The following is an 18,020-nucleotide window of genomic DNA, read 5'->3' on the forward strand; positions in this document are numbered from 1 at the left end:
GAGACAGAGGGGGAGAGGGGGAAGGGCAGAGTGGGCGGAGAGAGCAGACTGCTTAGATGTGCAGGGGCTGGGCTGGAATTGACAAGGGGCCGGAGCCATCCCATTACCTGCAGCTTCCTGTGCAGAACACCTGCCTGGCAGGCCTCCCCGAGAGCCGCCTGCAGGGCGTGGGAGACCACGTGGCGCATGCAGGCTTCTGGTGTCTGCTGCTCCTGGGCCGCCTCGATCTCCAGCAGCAGGGCACTGCACACGGAGGCAGATACCAGCTCAGGATCCACGAAGAGGAACACTCTGAGGGCAGAGGTGTGTGTGCAGGGGGGAACCGATGAAGGTGACGCTGAGAGAGGGGTCACTAGATGGGCACTCGCAAAGCTATACAGCAACCCCCTACCCCCAGTTCCTAATTCCTCAAAAAAGAGGAGCGTCGGATTAAAAATTCTGTAGATGGGATGACGATAGGGAGGGGTGTGGACTGTGGCTAATGAGAGCATGCACAGCCCTTGATAGAATGCTGCTTATATTCCCCTTCTAGAGAAGGGCAGCTCTCGCTCATTCAGGACTGTCCATTGTTTCCACACAGGCCTTGTGTGTCAAGGAAAGTTCCAACCTAAACCCTGCTCCCTCTCTCAGCAACCTGATCAAGGGATGAAGGGACCCTCTTGGAGGGACCCTAAATCCTTTCTGCCAGAACTGGAGCTCTGAGCCCTGAGTGAATCCCATCTTCTCTCATTACCTTATTGCACCAGAGAGCCAGCCTCCCCTACTCTCTCCTTATTCAGTCGTATCACCCCCACCTCCCCAGGGCTAATTCCTCTGGATCCCTTCTGCTCCCCTGAACCCTTCAGGAGCACCCCAAACTAAGCTATGCCTTCCCATGTCAAGGCAGCAGAAGTATCTGCAGAAGAGGGAGGTGGAGGCCCTTCCAACTTCACCCCCCCCACACACAGACAGCCTCTTCCCCACAATCTTATCCAAAGTCTAGACATGCACGGAAGGAAGTCCCAGATGTCGTCATGTGGCTGTGGCTTCAACCTCTCCACAGCGCATAATCTGGAGCCACCTCTGCCCAGCTGGCTGGTGTGATGTGGCCTCGTGGCCAAGAGTGGGATGGAGGTGGAACAGAAATCCAGGGTGGCCTGGAGGCCACATGCACCCTCCATGTGTGAGCGGGCCACTCTGACTCCAGCCCAGGAAGAAAGGCCTATCCTGCTTTCCGTGGTCTCTGGCAAAAGATAGGGCCTGTCCACCTTGGCCTGCAAACACGCTCCCTGCCGGACAGACGTCGCGGACGGGGCGTTCTGCCAGGCCTCTCCCCAGTCCAGCTTCCTCTTTTGTCCACCTGCCTGTGAGCCACTACACTGTTACCAACACCTCGAGGGGGCTGAGGGAGCAGCCTTTCCCGGCTACTCACCTCTCCTGGTAGGGATACAGCTCGTTCACCAAGCTCTGTTCCGCAATGACCGTCCTTTGGTACAGGGTCCCTGCAAAGCAGACCACTTCAGCCAGGCAGCCCTGGAGTCTCGGCCTCCCGCCCCCCATCTTTCCACAGGAGGTGCTGAGAATTTTGAGCTTCCTAGCAACCTGGAGGAAAGAGGCAAAAGTTTGGGCAGTGCTGGAGCTGTCTGTGGAGACAGACGCCCGGCCGCTCGAACCTGGCACAGCAGTCTCGGTCTTCAGCCTGATAGCGCAGTCCAAGGCCACTGTGCAGTAGGGGGTGGGCAGGGTCAGTAACCTCGTGCAGAAGGTGTAGGTCCTCTGGTAGAGCTCCTCCGTGATGCCCGTGGCCTGGAGGAGAGGGAGGAGTTGGGGCGCCCGGAGCGCTAGGTCCTAGGAGCAGGGAGGTTGGGTCTGACAGTTCTCCCCCCAGACCCACCCCTTCCAGCCTTGTCTCCCAGCATCTGCATCCTGAATGCCTCTGTTCTCCTTACTGAGGTGGGAACTCGTCGTGCCGTGGCCCGCCTGCAAACCCACCCTCCCGGCCGGCTGTGTCTACAGCTCTCCGGGCTCAAACTCTGCCCTGACATCTCCAGGCTCCTTTGCTTCCCATGGGTACAAGAGTCTCCACAGTGCCCCAGAGGCTCCCCGGCCCTCTTTCCTCCTGTGCCCTCTGCCAAGCCCCACCGGCCTCTGGACCCTCCAGCACGCCAGCTTTGCTCTTCCTGGCCCTGGTCTTCCTCACCGCCCACTCCCACCCCTGTGACTACACATGGCTCCTGCGTGCTCTTTCCAAGACATCGCGATTTGTGGTCCTGTCTCCCCTCTGTGTGGGGAATCCTGCTGCACCTCAAAGGAGCTCCTTTTGCCACTTGAGACTTTCCACGACTTCCCCACCCTGCTTTGACCTCCCCACTGTGTCTCCAGCTCTCTCTCTTCACGGAGAAGAGAAAGGGTGTGGCTAGAGCCTACACAACAGCGTGAGGCAGGAGAGCCAGTGGTGTTTCCAGACTCGCCCTAGAGGAGACTGGGTGTCCACTCCGGAGCGAGGCCAGTGTCTGGCCCGGCCACATGTGAGTCGAGCCACCGTTCCCACCTTGAGCCCCGTCCCCAGCTCACCTTCGTGAGCACATACATTAGCGTGTGCAGCAAGGGAATGATGACGTGTCGCAGGTCCTCGCTTTCTGCCTGGAAGACAGGAGGTCATGTGACACCTGTAGGTCTGGGGACTGGCAGGTTTGCACATCCTAGCAGGAGGCAGATTGGACTTGGGGTGGGTGAGAGGCGAGTGGGCGGCATTCTATCAAGCCCAGGTGACAGAAGGAGGCCCTCAATCTGTGCTGGGTAGAGGAGAGGTGGGGCGGGGTGGGAGCACAGGCGTGCAGGCCCCGTTGGGAGGGTGTGTGTGGGGGGTGTGCGGGAACTCCGTCGCGGAGAGGCAGCATCAGCTCAGGGCAGGAGTCACAGCAAGGTGACAAACAAGTCCCCCACTCAGAACCCCCCCTGCAGGGCTTCCCAGGCAGTCGCAAGCAGAGCTGCGAAGGATGCAGGGGATCACTGAGGCCATGTGAGGACAATTCCAAACAACTGTACTAGTGACTCGTGATATTTGCAGTCACCTTCTGTTCTTAAGAAGTAACACAGGATTTCCATGGATGGCCGGGTTTCTATAACTAAAGCTGTGTGCGTTAGAGTAAAGCAAATATCACTTATGTAAAAGCACAAAGGACAGGGGAAGGTGTTACAACAGGAATGCAACTGGACCCATGTGGGAGAGTCTTGGGTTCGAGACCTGAGACCTCTCTGAGCACTCTGAGAGCATCTGCTCATGTGAGGAGGACCCTGTTATGGGTCTCTTTCTCTCTCTCTCAATAAAGAGATGTATCTGGGGGCCAGCTGGTGGCATGATGGTTGAGATAGTTGGATCTCACATGGCTGACTGTGCAGTTCAAGTTCTATCAGCTTTTTTTTTTTTTGGAGAGGTTTGGCTATAGGGCACACGCGCTCGCCAGAAAGACAGAGAGAGACAGAGAGACAGAAAGCAAGAAATCACCTCCCAGGGGGGATGGCCATGCCGCAATCCCTTCTCCTCCATTCTCCTCTTGGGATCCTGGGCACACACACACACACGCCCGGCATGAGTTTAAGCCACTGGGTCTGGGACTCGAACCGCAGTCAGCTACGTGGGAGTTCAGCGACATAACCATTACGCAAACTGCTGACCCCTCTATCAGCTTTAAAAACATGCCAGGCATGTGTGCATGCATGCCCCAAAATCCTGAGAGGAGAATGGAGGAGAGGGGATTGTGGTATGACCATAGCCCCCAGGAGGGACGCTTTCTCACTTTCTCTCTCTCCCCCTCTCTGTCTCTCTCCATAAAAGAAGAGAGACATATATGGTAAAAATCATGCAGGAGGTCCAAATGACCAAAGACTGGGGGACACACTGCTGACAGGACTGAGCACCCCCCACTGAGTAATGACCCTTCCCTTCCTCTCATGCCAGCCTACCTGCCCGAAGCTGAGGGAACCCACCTTCTCCAGTTCTCTGAGCAGGATGCGGACCAGCGCTGGGCTCTTTGCAGGATCTCGCTCGACCTTCTTATGCAGGGACCATCTCCCCATGCCTGGGTAGGAGAAAGGGGAGTCCACCATGCCCGGGCAGGAGGGGAATCTTGGAGGAGACTTGTCGGACCAGGACCCTGGACCCTAAAGCCTCAGACTATGACTTCAACAGTGACAGGCAGGGCTGGCCTGTCAGCTCCCACTCAGCACCAGGTGCACATAGGTGGGCTTCTGCCATGCAAGGGACCGGAACCCCCCAGGGCAGAAGTGAGAGGAGGTGGGGCTTGAGTAGGGACGGCTGTGTGCCTGTGGACCACAGAGCAGCAATGCAGCAGCTCTGAGCCCCAAACCGGAGGTGCCGAGGGGACTTCTGTTTGGAAGGGGAGCTAGCGAAGGTGGGTGGTTAAAAAAGAGGGTGGCTGGGACCAGCAGTTGGTGTAATTGCTGGACTCCCATGTAGTCGACTGTGGTTCAAGTCCCAGGCCCAGTGGCTTAAACTCACGCTGGGCGCGTGTGCGTGCATGCCCAAGATGCCAAGAGGAGAATGGAGGAGAAGGGATTGCGGCATGGCCATCCCCCTTGGGGGGTGATTTCTTGCTTTCTATCTCTCTGACTCTCTCTGTCTTTCTAGTGAGCACATGCGCCCTATAGCAAAAACTTCTCCAAAAAGGAAAAAAAAAAAAAAGAGGTGGTAGGTCCCCAGTGTACTGGGTAGGCGGAGGATCGAACCAGAGAGCAGAGAAGCTCCTCAGTCCTTCAGGCTCCAGTATTTCCAGCAGGAAGGAGGCTTGGCTGGACGCTCCTCACCTAGTGTTATGGTTTGGATCAAGTTTCATGGTTTGGAATTTGGTCTCAGTGGGCAGTGATTGGATGTCCCCCCAGAAACCCATGCTTTTAGGACAGGGTTTCTGTGACTGCGTTATGGCAGGAATATAAGCAGCGGAAGGAGACCTGGAGGCAGAGAGAGAGCCGCGTGGTCACAGACCTCGCTCTGCTAAAAGATCTGCCTTCACCATCTTGTGGTGCCCTTGGGCTTTGCAGCCATCGGAGCTGTGAATTATTAAACCCACTTTCTTGGGACCAGTAGATGGCATAATGTTTACATGGCTGGATTCCCACGCAGCTGGCCGCAGTTCAAGTCCAGACATGGCGGCTTAAAACTCATGCCGGGCGTATGTGCATACATGCCCAAAATCCTGAGAAGGGAATGGAGAAGGGACTGCAGTGCGGCCATCCCCCTGGGGGTGAGCTCTTGCTTGCTGTTTCTCTCTCTCTGTTTCTCCCCTATAGCAAAAATCTCTCTAAGAAAACAAAACAATTTCTTTATTATTCTGCTAGCAATGTCGTAACAACTGAGCCCAGGAGCTCAGGCTGGGTGGGACCTTTCTCCGAGTGTGCGTGTGGGTGTGTGCAGAGCTGGCTGCGGAGGGGCGGGAGAGTCCGAGGTGCAGCCACCACCTCCAATTCTTACCTTGGTTGCTCTGCAGGGCTGGGGCGTGGGCGCTGAGCTCCCGGAGTACAGCCTGCACGCTCCTCTGGAGATCCAGCTCCACATCTGGGCAAAAGGGAAGGGGGGAGCTTTGAGGCCAAGAGCTTTGGAACCCAGCACACACAGCCTCACCCTTGTCCAGCCTCCATGTCCCCTGAGAATGTCTTTATCCCCATCCAGGAGCCTCAAGAGTGCCACAACGTAACCAATTTAGAGCAGGCAGCCAGCCACCCGCCAGGGCTGGAATGCAGCCTTTCCGCCAGCATGAAGTGCCAGACGAGGGGACTTCAGAAGGTTCATAGAATAGAATTAAACTACAAGTTTATTTTGGTGCAAAAAAAAAATTTTTTTTGAAATCCACGCATAATTATTTCATAATCTGCATTTTCCATAGACTGTTTGAAGACCCCTCCCCCCGTACGTACACTTTGGTAATACATAAGACAATTTAAGGGAATACACAAGCCTCTTAAAATATGAATAATTATACACCTATTTTAATGCATATTTAAATATAGACATAACTAGATCCTCAATCTATGCTTGAAGCTAACATTTGAAGTCGATTTAAAGAATCCTCGCCAACTACCAGGACAGGTGGTTACGAAGACTCTCTCCTGACCAGAGCTCACTCCGGCTCCTCTGAGCAGTTCTCTTCTCCACCAGCCTCGCTTGACCTTGGCACCTGTCCTGTCTTCAGCCGGCCGGTAGAAATTTATCTCCCCAAAATTCATGTGTTGAGATTTGGTTGTGACAGCATTAAATAGGTGGAACTAAATTCTATGACAGTGTTAAAAGGTGAGGCCTGGGACCGGCAGTTAGCGTAATGGCTATGTCGCTGGTCTCCCATGTAGTCGACTGCTGTTCAAGTCCCGGACCCGGTGGCTTAAAACTCACACCGGGCGCAAGATTCTGAAAGGAGAAAGGAGGAAAAGGGATTGCAACGTGGCCATCCCCCCTGGGGGGTGATTTCTCTCTGTCTCTCTGTCTCTTTCTGTCTTTCTGGCGAGCACACGTGCCCTATAGCGAAAATCTCTCCCCCGCTCCAAAAAGAAAAAAAACAACTTGACTTTCTGGGGCCAGCAGGTGGCATGGTGGTTAGGGTAATGGACTCCCAACATGCTCAACTGTGGTTCTAGTCCAGACCTGGTGACTTACTTTCCCTCCATCTCTCTCTGTCCAAATATAATAATAATAATATTTTAAAAAAGACCTGACTTCCCTCTAGCAAATATCCTGGTAGGTCCATTCCCTCTTAAGCAGACCCCCTCACTCTGCTCATGGGCTGTAAACCCCCCAGATGTCTTTTCTCCATGTGGATTTGAACTCCTTTTGTCCCTTATTGTAATAGTCTAGATTAAAATCTTCTGTACTCTTTTTTTTTTTTTTTAAGTTTTTATTTATTTCTTCCATGACGGGGAGAAACAGACAGGGTAGAGGCAGAGACAAGCACCCCATCAGGGCTTCATGTCCTGACCCACTCCCAGCCCCGGCCGGCCCTGAGCCACGAGCGGACATACACCCGGTGTGTTCAGGCAAACCCGAACCATCCCATGTGCCAGCCTCACACAGAGTCACGCTGCAGTGACCACCCTCTGGGCTCTTCCTCCCTGTTTAACAACTGTCGGGATCATTTTTTCTCGAATGGTAGTACTTTGACATGGCAGAAATGCAAAAGGGGTACAAGACCAAGCAACCGACGTTTGGAGAACGTGGTGCCATGAGAACGCACCTACCCACGCCCCCCACAGGGAGTGTGCGTGACCCAGGTCCCACATTGCTGTGCTATGAAACCCACCGCTGTTCTGACCCCACTCCCTGCCTTCCAAAGCAGGCCCTTCCCCAAGAGACATCTTCTCTCTCTCTCTCTCTCTTTTTTTTTTTAATAATTATTTTATTTACTCATTTATTTTAATTTGACCAGAGAGGGACAGAGTAAGTGAACGAGAGAGAGAGGGAAAGTGAGAAGGCAAGCTGCCAGGTCCAGGACTCAAACCATGGTCAGCCATGTGGGAGTCCAGCGTCCTTAACCACCATGCCCCACCTGCCAGCCCTGAGACACCTTCTCAAATGGCCGACTTTTGAGGGCTCTTGAACTGTCTTTTTTTTTTTTTCTTTTTTTTTTTTTTTTTTTTTTTTTTTTTGAGAGATTTTCACTGTAGGGTGCGTGCGCTCGCCAGACAGACAGAGAGAGACATAGAGACAGAAAGCAAGAAATCACCCCCCAGGGGGGATGGTCATGCTGCAATCCCTTCTCCTCCATTCTCCTCTCGGGATCTTAGGCACGCACGCACACGCGCCCGGCGTGAGTTTTAAGCCACCGGGTCCGGGACATGAACCGCGGTCGACTACGTGGAAGTCCAGCGACATAGCCATTACGCTAACTGCTGGTTCCCTTGAACATTCTTCAATAGCCCTGCTGAAGTTTCTTTTAAAAATGATTTATTTAATTGTATCTATTGTTATTATTATTATTATTTGATCACCAGAGAGAGACAGAGAGGAAGAAAGAAAGCAAGCTGCTAGGTCTGGGACTCGAACTGCAGTCAGCTGTGTGGGAGTCCAGTGTCTTAACCACCACCTGGGGCCCCCTGCTGAGCTTTTTAAATGTAACTTTTCCGGATTTCCCGTCAGGCTAAGACAGTTCCACCCAACCCTTCTTGTCTGTCTCCTCCATGTGGACACTGACTCGCAGCACCGTCCGGCACCCGGCTCTCCCAACCTCCTCTCTGTTCACTGTCACGCAGGTGTTTCCCCAGAGTCATCCTTGAACGGCTAGCCCTGGCTCGGTTCTGCTTCTTAGAGGACCCAGACTAAGACAGGAAGTACAGGAAAACACTCCTCACACAATTTATTCCCAGTCCGCAGGAACTCCGAACAAGAGTTTGTCCTTCCGGGCAAGTGTGTATTCTCTTGTCAGATGACACACCACATGCCCCAGGGGGTCCCTCTTTGACTTGGCTGCCAGGAAACTTACAGCCAACCTGGGACCCCGCTTGGAAAGTCAGCTCTTGTCAACTGACAGGGACCTCTCTTCTCCGCTCCCCTGCGTGCTCCTGCTTTCTGTTCTGTCATACGCACCTCACTGCCTCCGATTCCTTTGGGGTAAGTAGCGTCAAGATTTAAAAATCAGTGGGCTGCAGTCCCAAAAATTGAACTGTGATCAGCCATGTGGGAGTCCAGAACTTTAACCACCACACCACCTGCTGGCCCCACATTCTGGCATCTCTTAAGGCATGCTGGTGTTCACAGACTGGCCCCTCCATGGCTCTGGAGTGAGCCCCTGTGAAGTTGACAGGGACCGCCTGGCATCTCTGAAGCCTCACTTCCTTCCTGGCTCTCCCTTGATCTCACTGTCGAAGCCTGATCCTGAGTATTCTCCAGGCTGCGAGGGGGCAGGGTGTCACAGTTTGCATCTGCCCACCTGGCCACTCTGCCGGTCAGTGCAGCATTTCCCCGGACTGGTGAGGAAATCGTTTAGCCTGACATGGAGGCTGGTCACAGTCTATCCTTCCTTTACCCATCTCCACTTCCCTCAAAACTCTCAGGAGTTAATGCAGGGTGAGTTTTTTTAAAAAATTAATTAACTGGTTGTGGGACCAGATGGCATAATGATTATGTCACTGGATTTCCCTGTGACCAACTGCAGTTCATCTCCCAGACCCAGAGACTTGAAAGTGACACTGGGCGCGTGTACGTGTGTGCCCAAAATCCCAAGAGGAGAATGGAGGAGAAAGGATTGTGGTGTGGCCAACCCCTGGGGGATGATTTCTCACTTTCTGTCTCTCTGTCTCTCCAGTGAGTGCACGTGTCCTATAGCAAAAAGACTCTACAAAACAAAACAAAACAAAACAAAACAAAACAAAACAAAACATTCATTGGTTGGGCCAGCCCCATAGCACAGTGGTTAAAGGAGCTAGAGCCCACATGAGTGACCATGGTTTGAATCCCAGCCCCAGCCCCAGCAACTTAAAAAAACATGCCAGGCACATGTCACAAAATCCAAAGAAGGAAAAATGGAGGAAAAGGATTGCAACATGACCACGCCCCACTGTGCTCGTTCTCTCTCTCTCTCTCTCGACCACACAGAACAACTTAAAACTGCGACAATTGGAATTTCCTCCTTTCTCCTCATTCAGCTGACAGCCAAGCGCTTGTCTTCAGAGCCCTAGGTTCCCCTGCTTTGCAAGGGCAGTTAAGTTTTTATGTTTCAGAGAAAAATAGAGAAGTTGACGGTAGCTCTAGGAGACAACCTCAAACAAATTTTGTTTTGAAAGTCTGGGCAGCCGGAACAAACTCTCAGGGTTTGGTCTACATCTGGCTTGCAGCCATGTTTTGTTTGAGCTTATAGAGGGTTTTTATTTTTTTTTTAAATGTTAGCTGACAACATTTACAAATCAGGGAGTTTTGCAAGGAAGTTTGAGTTTCGGATATCTCTTCAAATCTGAAAGTCCTCGACAACTGGACCTGCCTCTTCTCACACGTGACAATTGGCAGGGGCTGAGAGCAGCTGTCCCTTGAGCCAGCACTTTCCTCTCCAGTTCTGTTCTCACTCGTCTCATGTCACTCACTCACATCCTCCACCTGGGCCCTGGAAGGCTCGAGTTTGAGACCCCGACCAGCCGATTGAGTGCATCAATCCGGATTATCTAAAATGAGGGTGGGGTGGGGGAGCCATCGCTGGTGCAATGGTAACACAACTGGACACACGTGGGAAAAGGTCTTGGGTTCATGTCCTGCGATATCTCTGAGCACAACAGGCACAACACACGGGCCGATGACCTGGGCCGGCTGAGACTGGGAGTGGGGAAATCTCTGTGTTAGAAGCCCATTGAGGTGCCTTTCTGTCTGTCTTTCTCTTATATGAAATAAATAAATAGTAAAACTTAGTAGATGTAGGGACCAGCAGTTAGCGTAATGGCTATGTTGCTGGACTCCCAGGTTGTTGACCACGGTTCGAGTCCCGGACCCGGTGGCTTAAACTCACGCCAGGCGCGTGTGTGTGCATGCCCAGGATCCCAAGAGGAGAATGGAGGAGAAGGGATTGCGGCATGGCCATTCCCCCTGGGGTGTGATTTCTCGCTTTCTATCTCTCTATCTCTCTCTGTCTGTCTCGCGAGTGCACACACCCTACAGCAAAAACCTCTCAAAAAAAAAAAAAAAAAAAAAAAACTTAGTAGATGTTAAAAAGAGTGGAGACAAAGGCACATGGTTTTTGTTAAAGAGGAGCCTGGTCGAACCCAAGGCTGAGAGATTGGATTCCCAAAGACTATGAAGACTTTGGGATTCCAGGAAACAAAGACTAGAGCTGGCGAGGACATCACTCCCCGTTAGCAGCAGAGATCAAATGAGGACTGTGCCTCTGAATCTCACCCTGACCCACTCTGGCCAGTGCATGAGGACGTCCCCCACAGGAGCCCCTGTCTCCCTGTGGGCCCTGCAAGCCAGGTCCATCTGTTCTGGTGGCAGCAGCCACGGAGGAAGACCACGGATTTCCTCCACTATCCAGACTTCTCTGGACTTCTCCTTTCTTTCCTTTCCCACCTGGTTCCTTTCTTTTCTCTTCTTCTTTTTTTTTTTTTTAAGAGAGATTTTTGCTATAGGGTGCATGCACTCAACAGAGAGACAAAGAGACAGAAAGTAAGAAATCACCTCCCAAGGAGGATGGCCACACTGCAATCCCTTCTCCTCCATTCTCCTCTCGGGATCTTGGGCACGCACACACATGCGCCTGGCGTGAGTTTTAAGCCACCGAGTCTAAGACTTAAACCATGATGGACTACATGGGAGTCCAGCGACAGAATCATTATGCCACCTGTGGTCCCAGTCCTGGGCTTTTCACAAGCTAGTAGGATGAGGAGAAGCACCCCAAGTGAGTGATTCTGGAATTCGCACTGACTTTGGAAAATAAGATCTTGAAGCTGGATTCGATTCGACTACATGAAAGAAAGAAAGACAAGTCTCAGGCTGGTTCATATAAGAGACACATATCTGATGTCACTGCCAATACACAAATGGCGTCCATTAGTACCCTCCTTGTCACCCAGGAATACGGGATGTTACTATTACATATTGTTAATTATAATAGTAATCATAATATGACTGTCTAACATTTAAATAGCACTTGAAAGGTGTGTACATACAGTCTCCATAGGTGTGGCGAGACAATGCTGTGCATTTATCAAACAGGGCACCATTTGTCACACGCAGACAGGAAGGTTCCCAGACCCCCCTGCAGTTCTACGGGAGCCACGTGACCGGATTCTGACCAGTGGACTGTGGAGGCAGTGAAGCGTGTCTCTCGCAGGCCTGGTCATAAAACCTCTGCGCTCTCCTCCGTACTTTCTTTTCCCATTTTGTGGTGACCTTAGAGGGTTCATGTGGAAAAGGGTGGTGCCACAAAAGGGAAGAAGCTCAGTCTCAGAATGACTGCTTGGAGCCCAGATTGGACTGTGAGTTGAGTAACAGGTAAGCCTTTGAAACATTCAACTGACACAAAAATGAAAATGAAAAAGTATCTGCTGATGGAATTGTGTCTGGTAATATCTTTTATTTTTTATTTTTTTGAGAGTTTTTTGCTATAGGGCATGTGCGCTCGCCAGAAAGGCAGAGAGAGACAGAGAGACAGAAAGCGAGAAATCACCCCCAGGGGGGATGGCCATGCCACAATCCCTTCTCCTCCATTCTCCTCTTGGGATCTTGGGCACGCACGCAGACACGCTCGGCGTGAGTTTATGCCGCTGGGTCTGGGACTCGATCGCTGTTGACTACATGGGAGTCCAGCGACATAGCCATTACGCTAACTGCTGGTCTCTGTCGGATAATATCTTTGACTGGATTAACATACAGTGTATTCATGCTGGGAAAATGTATTTTCTATATTGTAAAGATATACGGTGATGGAACATAAAAATTAAGAAAAAATAATTTTTAAAAAAAGGCAAGCCTTTGTTGTGTCACTCCACTGACATTTAGGGCCATTTGTTACAGCAGCTAGCATTCTCTGACTGATTCATGAACACACAAAGTGTTTTCCAAAGTATTATCTCATTGATTCTGAGAGTCCTGCAAGTTCGGCAGGAAGAATATTTTCTTTCTATTGTCTAGATTCCAGGTCTAGAACCCTGACTTTAGTCCCAGATTGCTTCTCCAATCATGGAAGGCCATGTCTTGAGGAACCTCAGAGTCTCACTTCCCATTTTTTTGGGGGGGAGAGGTTTTTGCTATAGGGCGCGTGCGCTCGCCAGACAGATAGAGAGAGACACAGAGACAGAAAGCGAGAAATCACCCCCCAGGGGGGGATGGCCACGCCGCAATCCCTTCTCCTCCGTTCTCCTCTCGAGATCTTGGGCACGCACGTACACGCGCCCGGCGTGAGTTTAAGCCACTGGGTCCAGGACGCGAACCGCGGTTGACTACATGGGAGTTCAGCGACATAGCCATTACGCTAACTGGTGGTCCCCCCACTTCCCATTTTACAAATGGGGAAAGAAAGCTCGGGGCAGAGTTGATTTACCAGGCCTGTCACAGAACTGTTGGAAGCAGAGCTTTCTCATGGTCAAATGCTCTTCCTCCACAATTGCATTCTTACATGGGACCATTTGCCTGTCTCCTGGGCAAACAGAGAAGAGAGATGGCCAGGGGAGATTGCATGTATATGTCTGGTATGCGTGCCTGAGGCTTGAAGCTAGAAATAAATGTCCTAGTGAAGTTGCCTGAAATAAAGTCCTCGGCTCTCAAACAGTTTCCACTAAAGAGACAGTAGAGAAGGAAGGAGAAGAAAGGCTGATCAAGTCCTGATGGTGGGAGGAAGCACACAGTCCAGGCCTTGCTCTTCAATGTCAGGACATTCAGGGGCCAACAGGTGGCATAGTGGTTAAGGTGCTAGACTCCCACATGGCCGACTGCAGTTCGAGTCCTGGACCTGCTAACTTGAAACACATCAGACGTGTGTGTGTGTGTGTGTGTGTGTGTGTGTGCCCAAATTCCTAAGAGGAGAATGGAGAAGGGATTGTGGCATGACCATTCCTCCAGGGGGTGACTTCTCACTTTCTCTTTCACTTTGTCTCTCTGGTGAGCGCGTATACCCTATACCAAATATCTCTCTAATAAACAAAAAGTTCAGCCCATTCAAATCCGCCCTAGCAGTTGGCATCCCAGCCTGCACACAGTTGGGGCGCGAGGGCTTGACTGTCTATGGCTCCACATGTTCTCACATCCGTGCAGCTGAATTTGGGTCTGGCAGCCAGGCTGCATGCAAGTGGTCCTGCCAGCCGTGGGGGCCTCTTGCTCACAAAAGCAGCAGTCCCCACGGAATTCGCTAAGCCCCTCTCGACCCACCACACTGACCTGAGCTCTCCATGGAAGCCTGGGGGCTGTGTGAGGAGGATGTCGTCGTCTCGGGCAGCAGAATGGAAAGCGAAGTGGTTGCTTTTCCACACAGAGGCGCTTCTGCAAAGGAAGAGGCGGTTCGTTAGTGGACGTGGTGGAAGGTGGAAAAGATTATTTGGGAAACGGAGAAGCTCCTAGGGACCTAGACTTCTGGCATGACGGAGGCAAGGCTAGGTTTATTTTTATAATACTGTTTTAGTGCTGACTGTGTGCCAGGGACTCTCCGAAGCACTTAAAAAGGATCAAATCTGTGATGTTAATATTAAGCTTATGAGGTAGGTACCCTACCACTCATTCTATAGTTGGGGAAACTGAAGCACAGAGAGGTTAAATAACTGGTCTGACAAAAACAAAGCAAAACTCTAGTAAGAAAGAGAAGTGAGGACTTGGGGGCCCATCCATGGCACAGTGGCAGCGAAGCTGAACCCACGTGGGAGGGCCCTTGATTGATGTCCTGGGGCCTCCTTGGATGCCAGGAGTGCTGCCTGTCCATAACCTGTGCTGGCTGAGGGTGGGTGGGGTTGGATCTCGGCATGAGAACCTCCTTTGGGGTGCCTCTCTCTCTTTCTCTGGGTGTCTCTCTGTCATGGAAGAAATAAACAAATGAACTATTAAAACAAAAATAGACCCATCCATGGCCTACTAATTAAGGAAGCCAGATCTCACACGGTCAACCATGAAGATTAAGTTCCAGTCATGGCAGCATGAAAAACACACTGGGTGCATGTCTTTGTGTGCCCAGAATCCTGACAGGAGGGAGAAGACTATGGTGTGACCATTCTCCATTGGGGGTTGCTTTCTCCCTCTCACCCTCTGTCTCTGTCTCTCTCTGGTGATCACACGTGCCCACTGGCAATTAAAAAAAAAGAAAGAAACCCCAAAAATGAAAAAAACTGGGGGCCAGCAAGAGGCATAGTGGCTAAAGTGCTGGACCCCTACATGCTGACTGTGGTTCAAGTCCTGGAACTGGCAGCTTGAAAATCACACCAGATGCATGTGAGTGCATGCCCAAAATCTTATGAGGAGACTAGAGAAGGGATAGAGAAGGCCCAGGGGAGCGGGGTGCAGTGGCGGTGGTTTCTCACTTTTTCTCTCTCTATCTTTCTCTGGTGAGAGTATGTGCCTTATGGCAAAAACCTTACATATTTTTAAAAAAAAAAATAAAGACTTACACTCAGACCATCTAGTTCTAGACCCCATGCTCTCAATGATGACCCCAGGCTGCCCCATCGTGGCTCCAAGGGGAGGTACTCCCCAAGTCTGCTAACAAAGCAAACAACCCAACTACCGAAGAGCCCAGGAACCCTGAGCAAGCCCAAGAGCCCATTCTTTGGAGAGAAAACGAACAAATATATACTTGGGAAGGCTTATCCGAGAGAGAGCAAAAACCGAGACAGTGCTAGGAATGATAGCTATAATATTTGTACTTGTGGCAAAAAAGAAAATCTAAGTCTTTCCTATTATACATGGTTTTCTAGGATAATAAAGAAAAGACTCTAGAAGAGTTAGAAAAACTGTACATATTAGTAGCCAGTGAAGACACAAAGAAAACTGTCAAAGAACTAGCTCTAAGAAATTGCTGCCTGGCTTAAATGGCTTCTCTGACAACATCTTTAAAAAGAATTTTTTTTTAACAGGGTTGTTTATTTAATTTAATTTTTTTTTTCATTACTAGAGAGAACCAGAGAGAGAGTGAGAGGGAAAACGAGAAAGAAACAAAACGGCATGTCTAGGACTCAAACCATGGTCGGCTATGTGGGAGTATAACACCCTAACCACCATGCCACCTGCCAGACCCCAACACAATCTTTTTTTAAGAGAGATTTTTGCTATAGAGTGTATGTGCTTGCTGGAGAGACAGAGAGACAGAAAGCAAGATATAACCTCCCGGGGAAAGGCCATGCCATGATCCCTTCTCCTCCATTCTCCTCTTGGGATTTTGGGCACGTACAACACACATGCAGCCGCTGTGAGTTTAAGCTGCCGGGTCCAGGACTTGAACCACAGTCAACTATGTGGGAGTCCAGAGACATAACCATTATGCCATTTGCTGGTCCTCTGACAAGACCTTTTAAACATGCATAGTAAAGGAAATTTCTCTATTATTTAAGCTGTTCCAAAACATAGAGAAAGAAAAAAATTCTCAGCCTATTGGAAAATCCAGCTTAGCGCTACCAAAATTTAATAAAGTTAGTTTTAAAACTTAGATCAAGCACTTGGGATGGCTGTTTTAAAAATAAACAAATAAGGGGGGGCAGCAGGTGGCATAGCAGTTACGTCACTGGACTCCCACATGGCTGACCATGGTTTGAGTCTTGGACCCAGAGGCCTGAAACTCACACCAGACATGTATACATGTGGGCCCAAGATCCCAGGAGGAGAAGGGATTGTGGTGTGGCCATATCCCCAGAGGGTGATTTCTCACTTTTCCTCTGACTGTCTCTGTCTCTCTCCAGTGAGTGCACATGCCCTAAGGTAAAAAAATTCTAATAAACAATCAAACAAGGGCTGGTCATGTAGTGTAGCGGTTAAGCACTGTGTATATAGGAGCTGAATCGCACGTGACTGACTGCAGTTCAAACCCTGGTTCCAAAGTCTTGAAAAATATCCTGGGCGTGTGTGCATGTGTTCCCCAAATCCTGACGGCACAGAGTAATGAAGGAAAAAGGATCATGCTATTACCCTGCCCCAAGGAGGGTGTGTTCTTTCTCTCTCAATCAGATGTGCCCACTGGTCAAACGCAACACACACAACCATCAAAAACAAAACAAAACAAAAAAAAGCAAGCGTTAGTGAGGATGTGGAGGAAGTGGAGTCCTGTTGCATTCCTGGTGGGAATTCAAAATGGTCCAGTTTCTGTGGAAGAGAGGGCAGTTTCTCAAAACGTTAAACATAGATTTACCATACAATGTAGTAATCCTGCACTTAGCTAAATAACCCAAAGACTTGAAAGTAGAGACTCAAACAGACACTTGCACACCACAGTTCATAGTGGCATTATTCGAAATAGCAAAAATGTGGAAACAACCCTAATGTTCACAGACAGAATAACAATGATCGCATGAACAAACATGTTACATACATATAATTGAATGTCCGTCAGCCTTAAAAAGAGAGGGAATTCTGATACATGTTACATCACAGATAGATTTTGAAAACAGGTTAAAATAAAATAAACGATACATAAAAGGACAAATACTATGTGAGTCCACTTCTATGAGGCACCTAGGAGAGGCAGAGTCAGAGACAGAAACAGCAAGAACCACAGAGGCCAACAGGGGCTGGGGAGGTTAGCCTGGGGTTACTGTTTAATGGGTACAGAATTTCTGTTTGGCATGAAGGAACATTCTGGAGTTGAATAGTGAGGATGGTTGCATAACATTGTGAATGTATTAGGTCATCGGAAAAGTCACGACGTATTTTTTCTATGCAAAAATGCATCATGACTTTTCCGACAACCCAATACTTAATGCCACTACATCATACACTTAAAAATAATTGAAAGGGTGAGTTTTATATTATGTATATTTTACCAAAATTTAAAAAATAGATTAGGCTCATCTATAAAAATAGATGTAAAATTTTAAAATAAATATCAACTAATTGAATTCAACACTATATTGAAATGATACTAAAAATAATTTCAGCCTATTGATAATCATAGGAACAAATATTAAAATGTGAGTTAATGGGCCAGCAGGTGGCATGGTGGTTAAGACACTAGACTCCCACATGACCAACTGTGGTTCGAGTCCTGGACCTGGTGGCTTGCTTTTTCACTATGTCTCTCCCTCTCTTTCTAGTCAAATTGAAGAGTAATAATATATAAATTAAATTAAATTAATGATTTTTTAAAAAAATGTGAGTTACCATTGGCAAAAATAAAAGAATGATGTCCAGTGCTGGTGAGGAGATGAGAAGATTTTCTGTCAGACAATTGGTGAAAAGGGACATTAGTATGGCCTTTGTGGAGCATACTTGAGCAATTAAGTATCGAAATTTAAGATGCCGTACTTTTTGTACAAGCAATTTCACATTTAGGAACTTGTCTCAGGTAAAATATTGGACAAATGGGTAATAGGCATATACCACAATGTTCATTAATATTGTATATAGCGGGGAAAAGCAAAAGAAATGTAAA

General features: G+C 49.5%; 1 protein-coding gene across 1 annotated transcript in view; it reads right to left on the bottom strand.

Moving 5' to 3' along the window:
• PIK3R6 (phosphoinositide-3-kinase regulatory subunit 6) overlaps positions 1–18,020 on the bottom strand; it is a 68,305-nt gene that overhangs the window by 38,585 nt on the left and 11,700 nt on the right. The window contains exons 2-8 of the mRNA XM_027774919.1: positions 13,838–13,939; positions 5,471–5,554; positions 3,970–4,061; positions 2,554–2,622; positions 1,653–1,785; positions 1,412–1,481; positions 108–291 (exon numbers count right to left, since the gene is read on the bottom strand). Of these exons, the coding sequence (XP_027630720.1) occupies positions 108–291; positions 1,412–1,481; positions 1,653–1,785; positions 2,554–2,622; positions 3,970–4,061; positions 5,471–5,554; positions 13,838–13,850 (645 nt within the window). The 5' untranslated portion in view covers positions 13,851–13,939. The remainder of the gene's footprint in view (positions 1–107; positions 292–1,411; positions 1,482–1,652; positions 1,786–2,553; positions 2,623–3,969; positions 4,062–5,470; positions 5,555–13,837; positions 13,940–18,020) is intronic.

The sequence above is a fragment of the Tupaia chinensis genome, unplaced genomic scaffold (assembly GCF_000334495.1).
Source record: "Tupaia chinensis unplaced genomic scaffold, TupChi_1.0 Scaffold000493_1, whole genome shotgun sequence".
In the NCBI taxonomy this organism is placed as follows: Eukaryota; Metazoa; Chordata; class Mammalia; order Scandentia; family Tupaiidae; genus Tupaia; species Tupaia belangeri.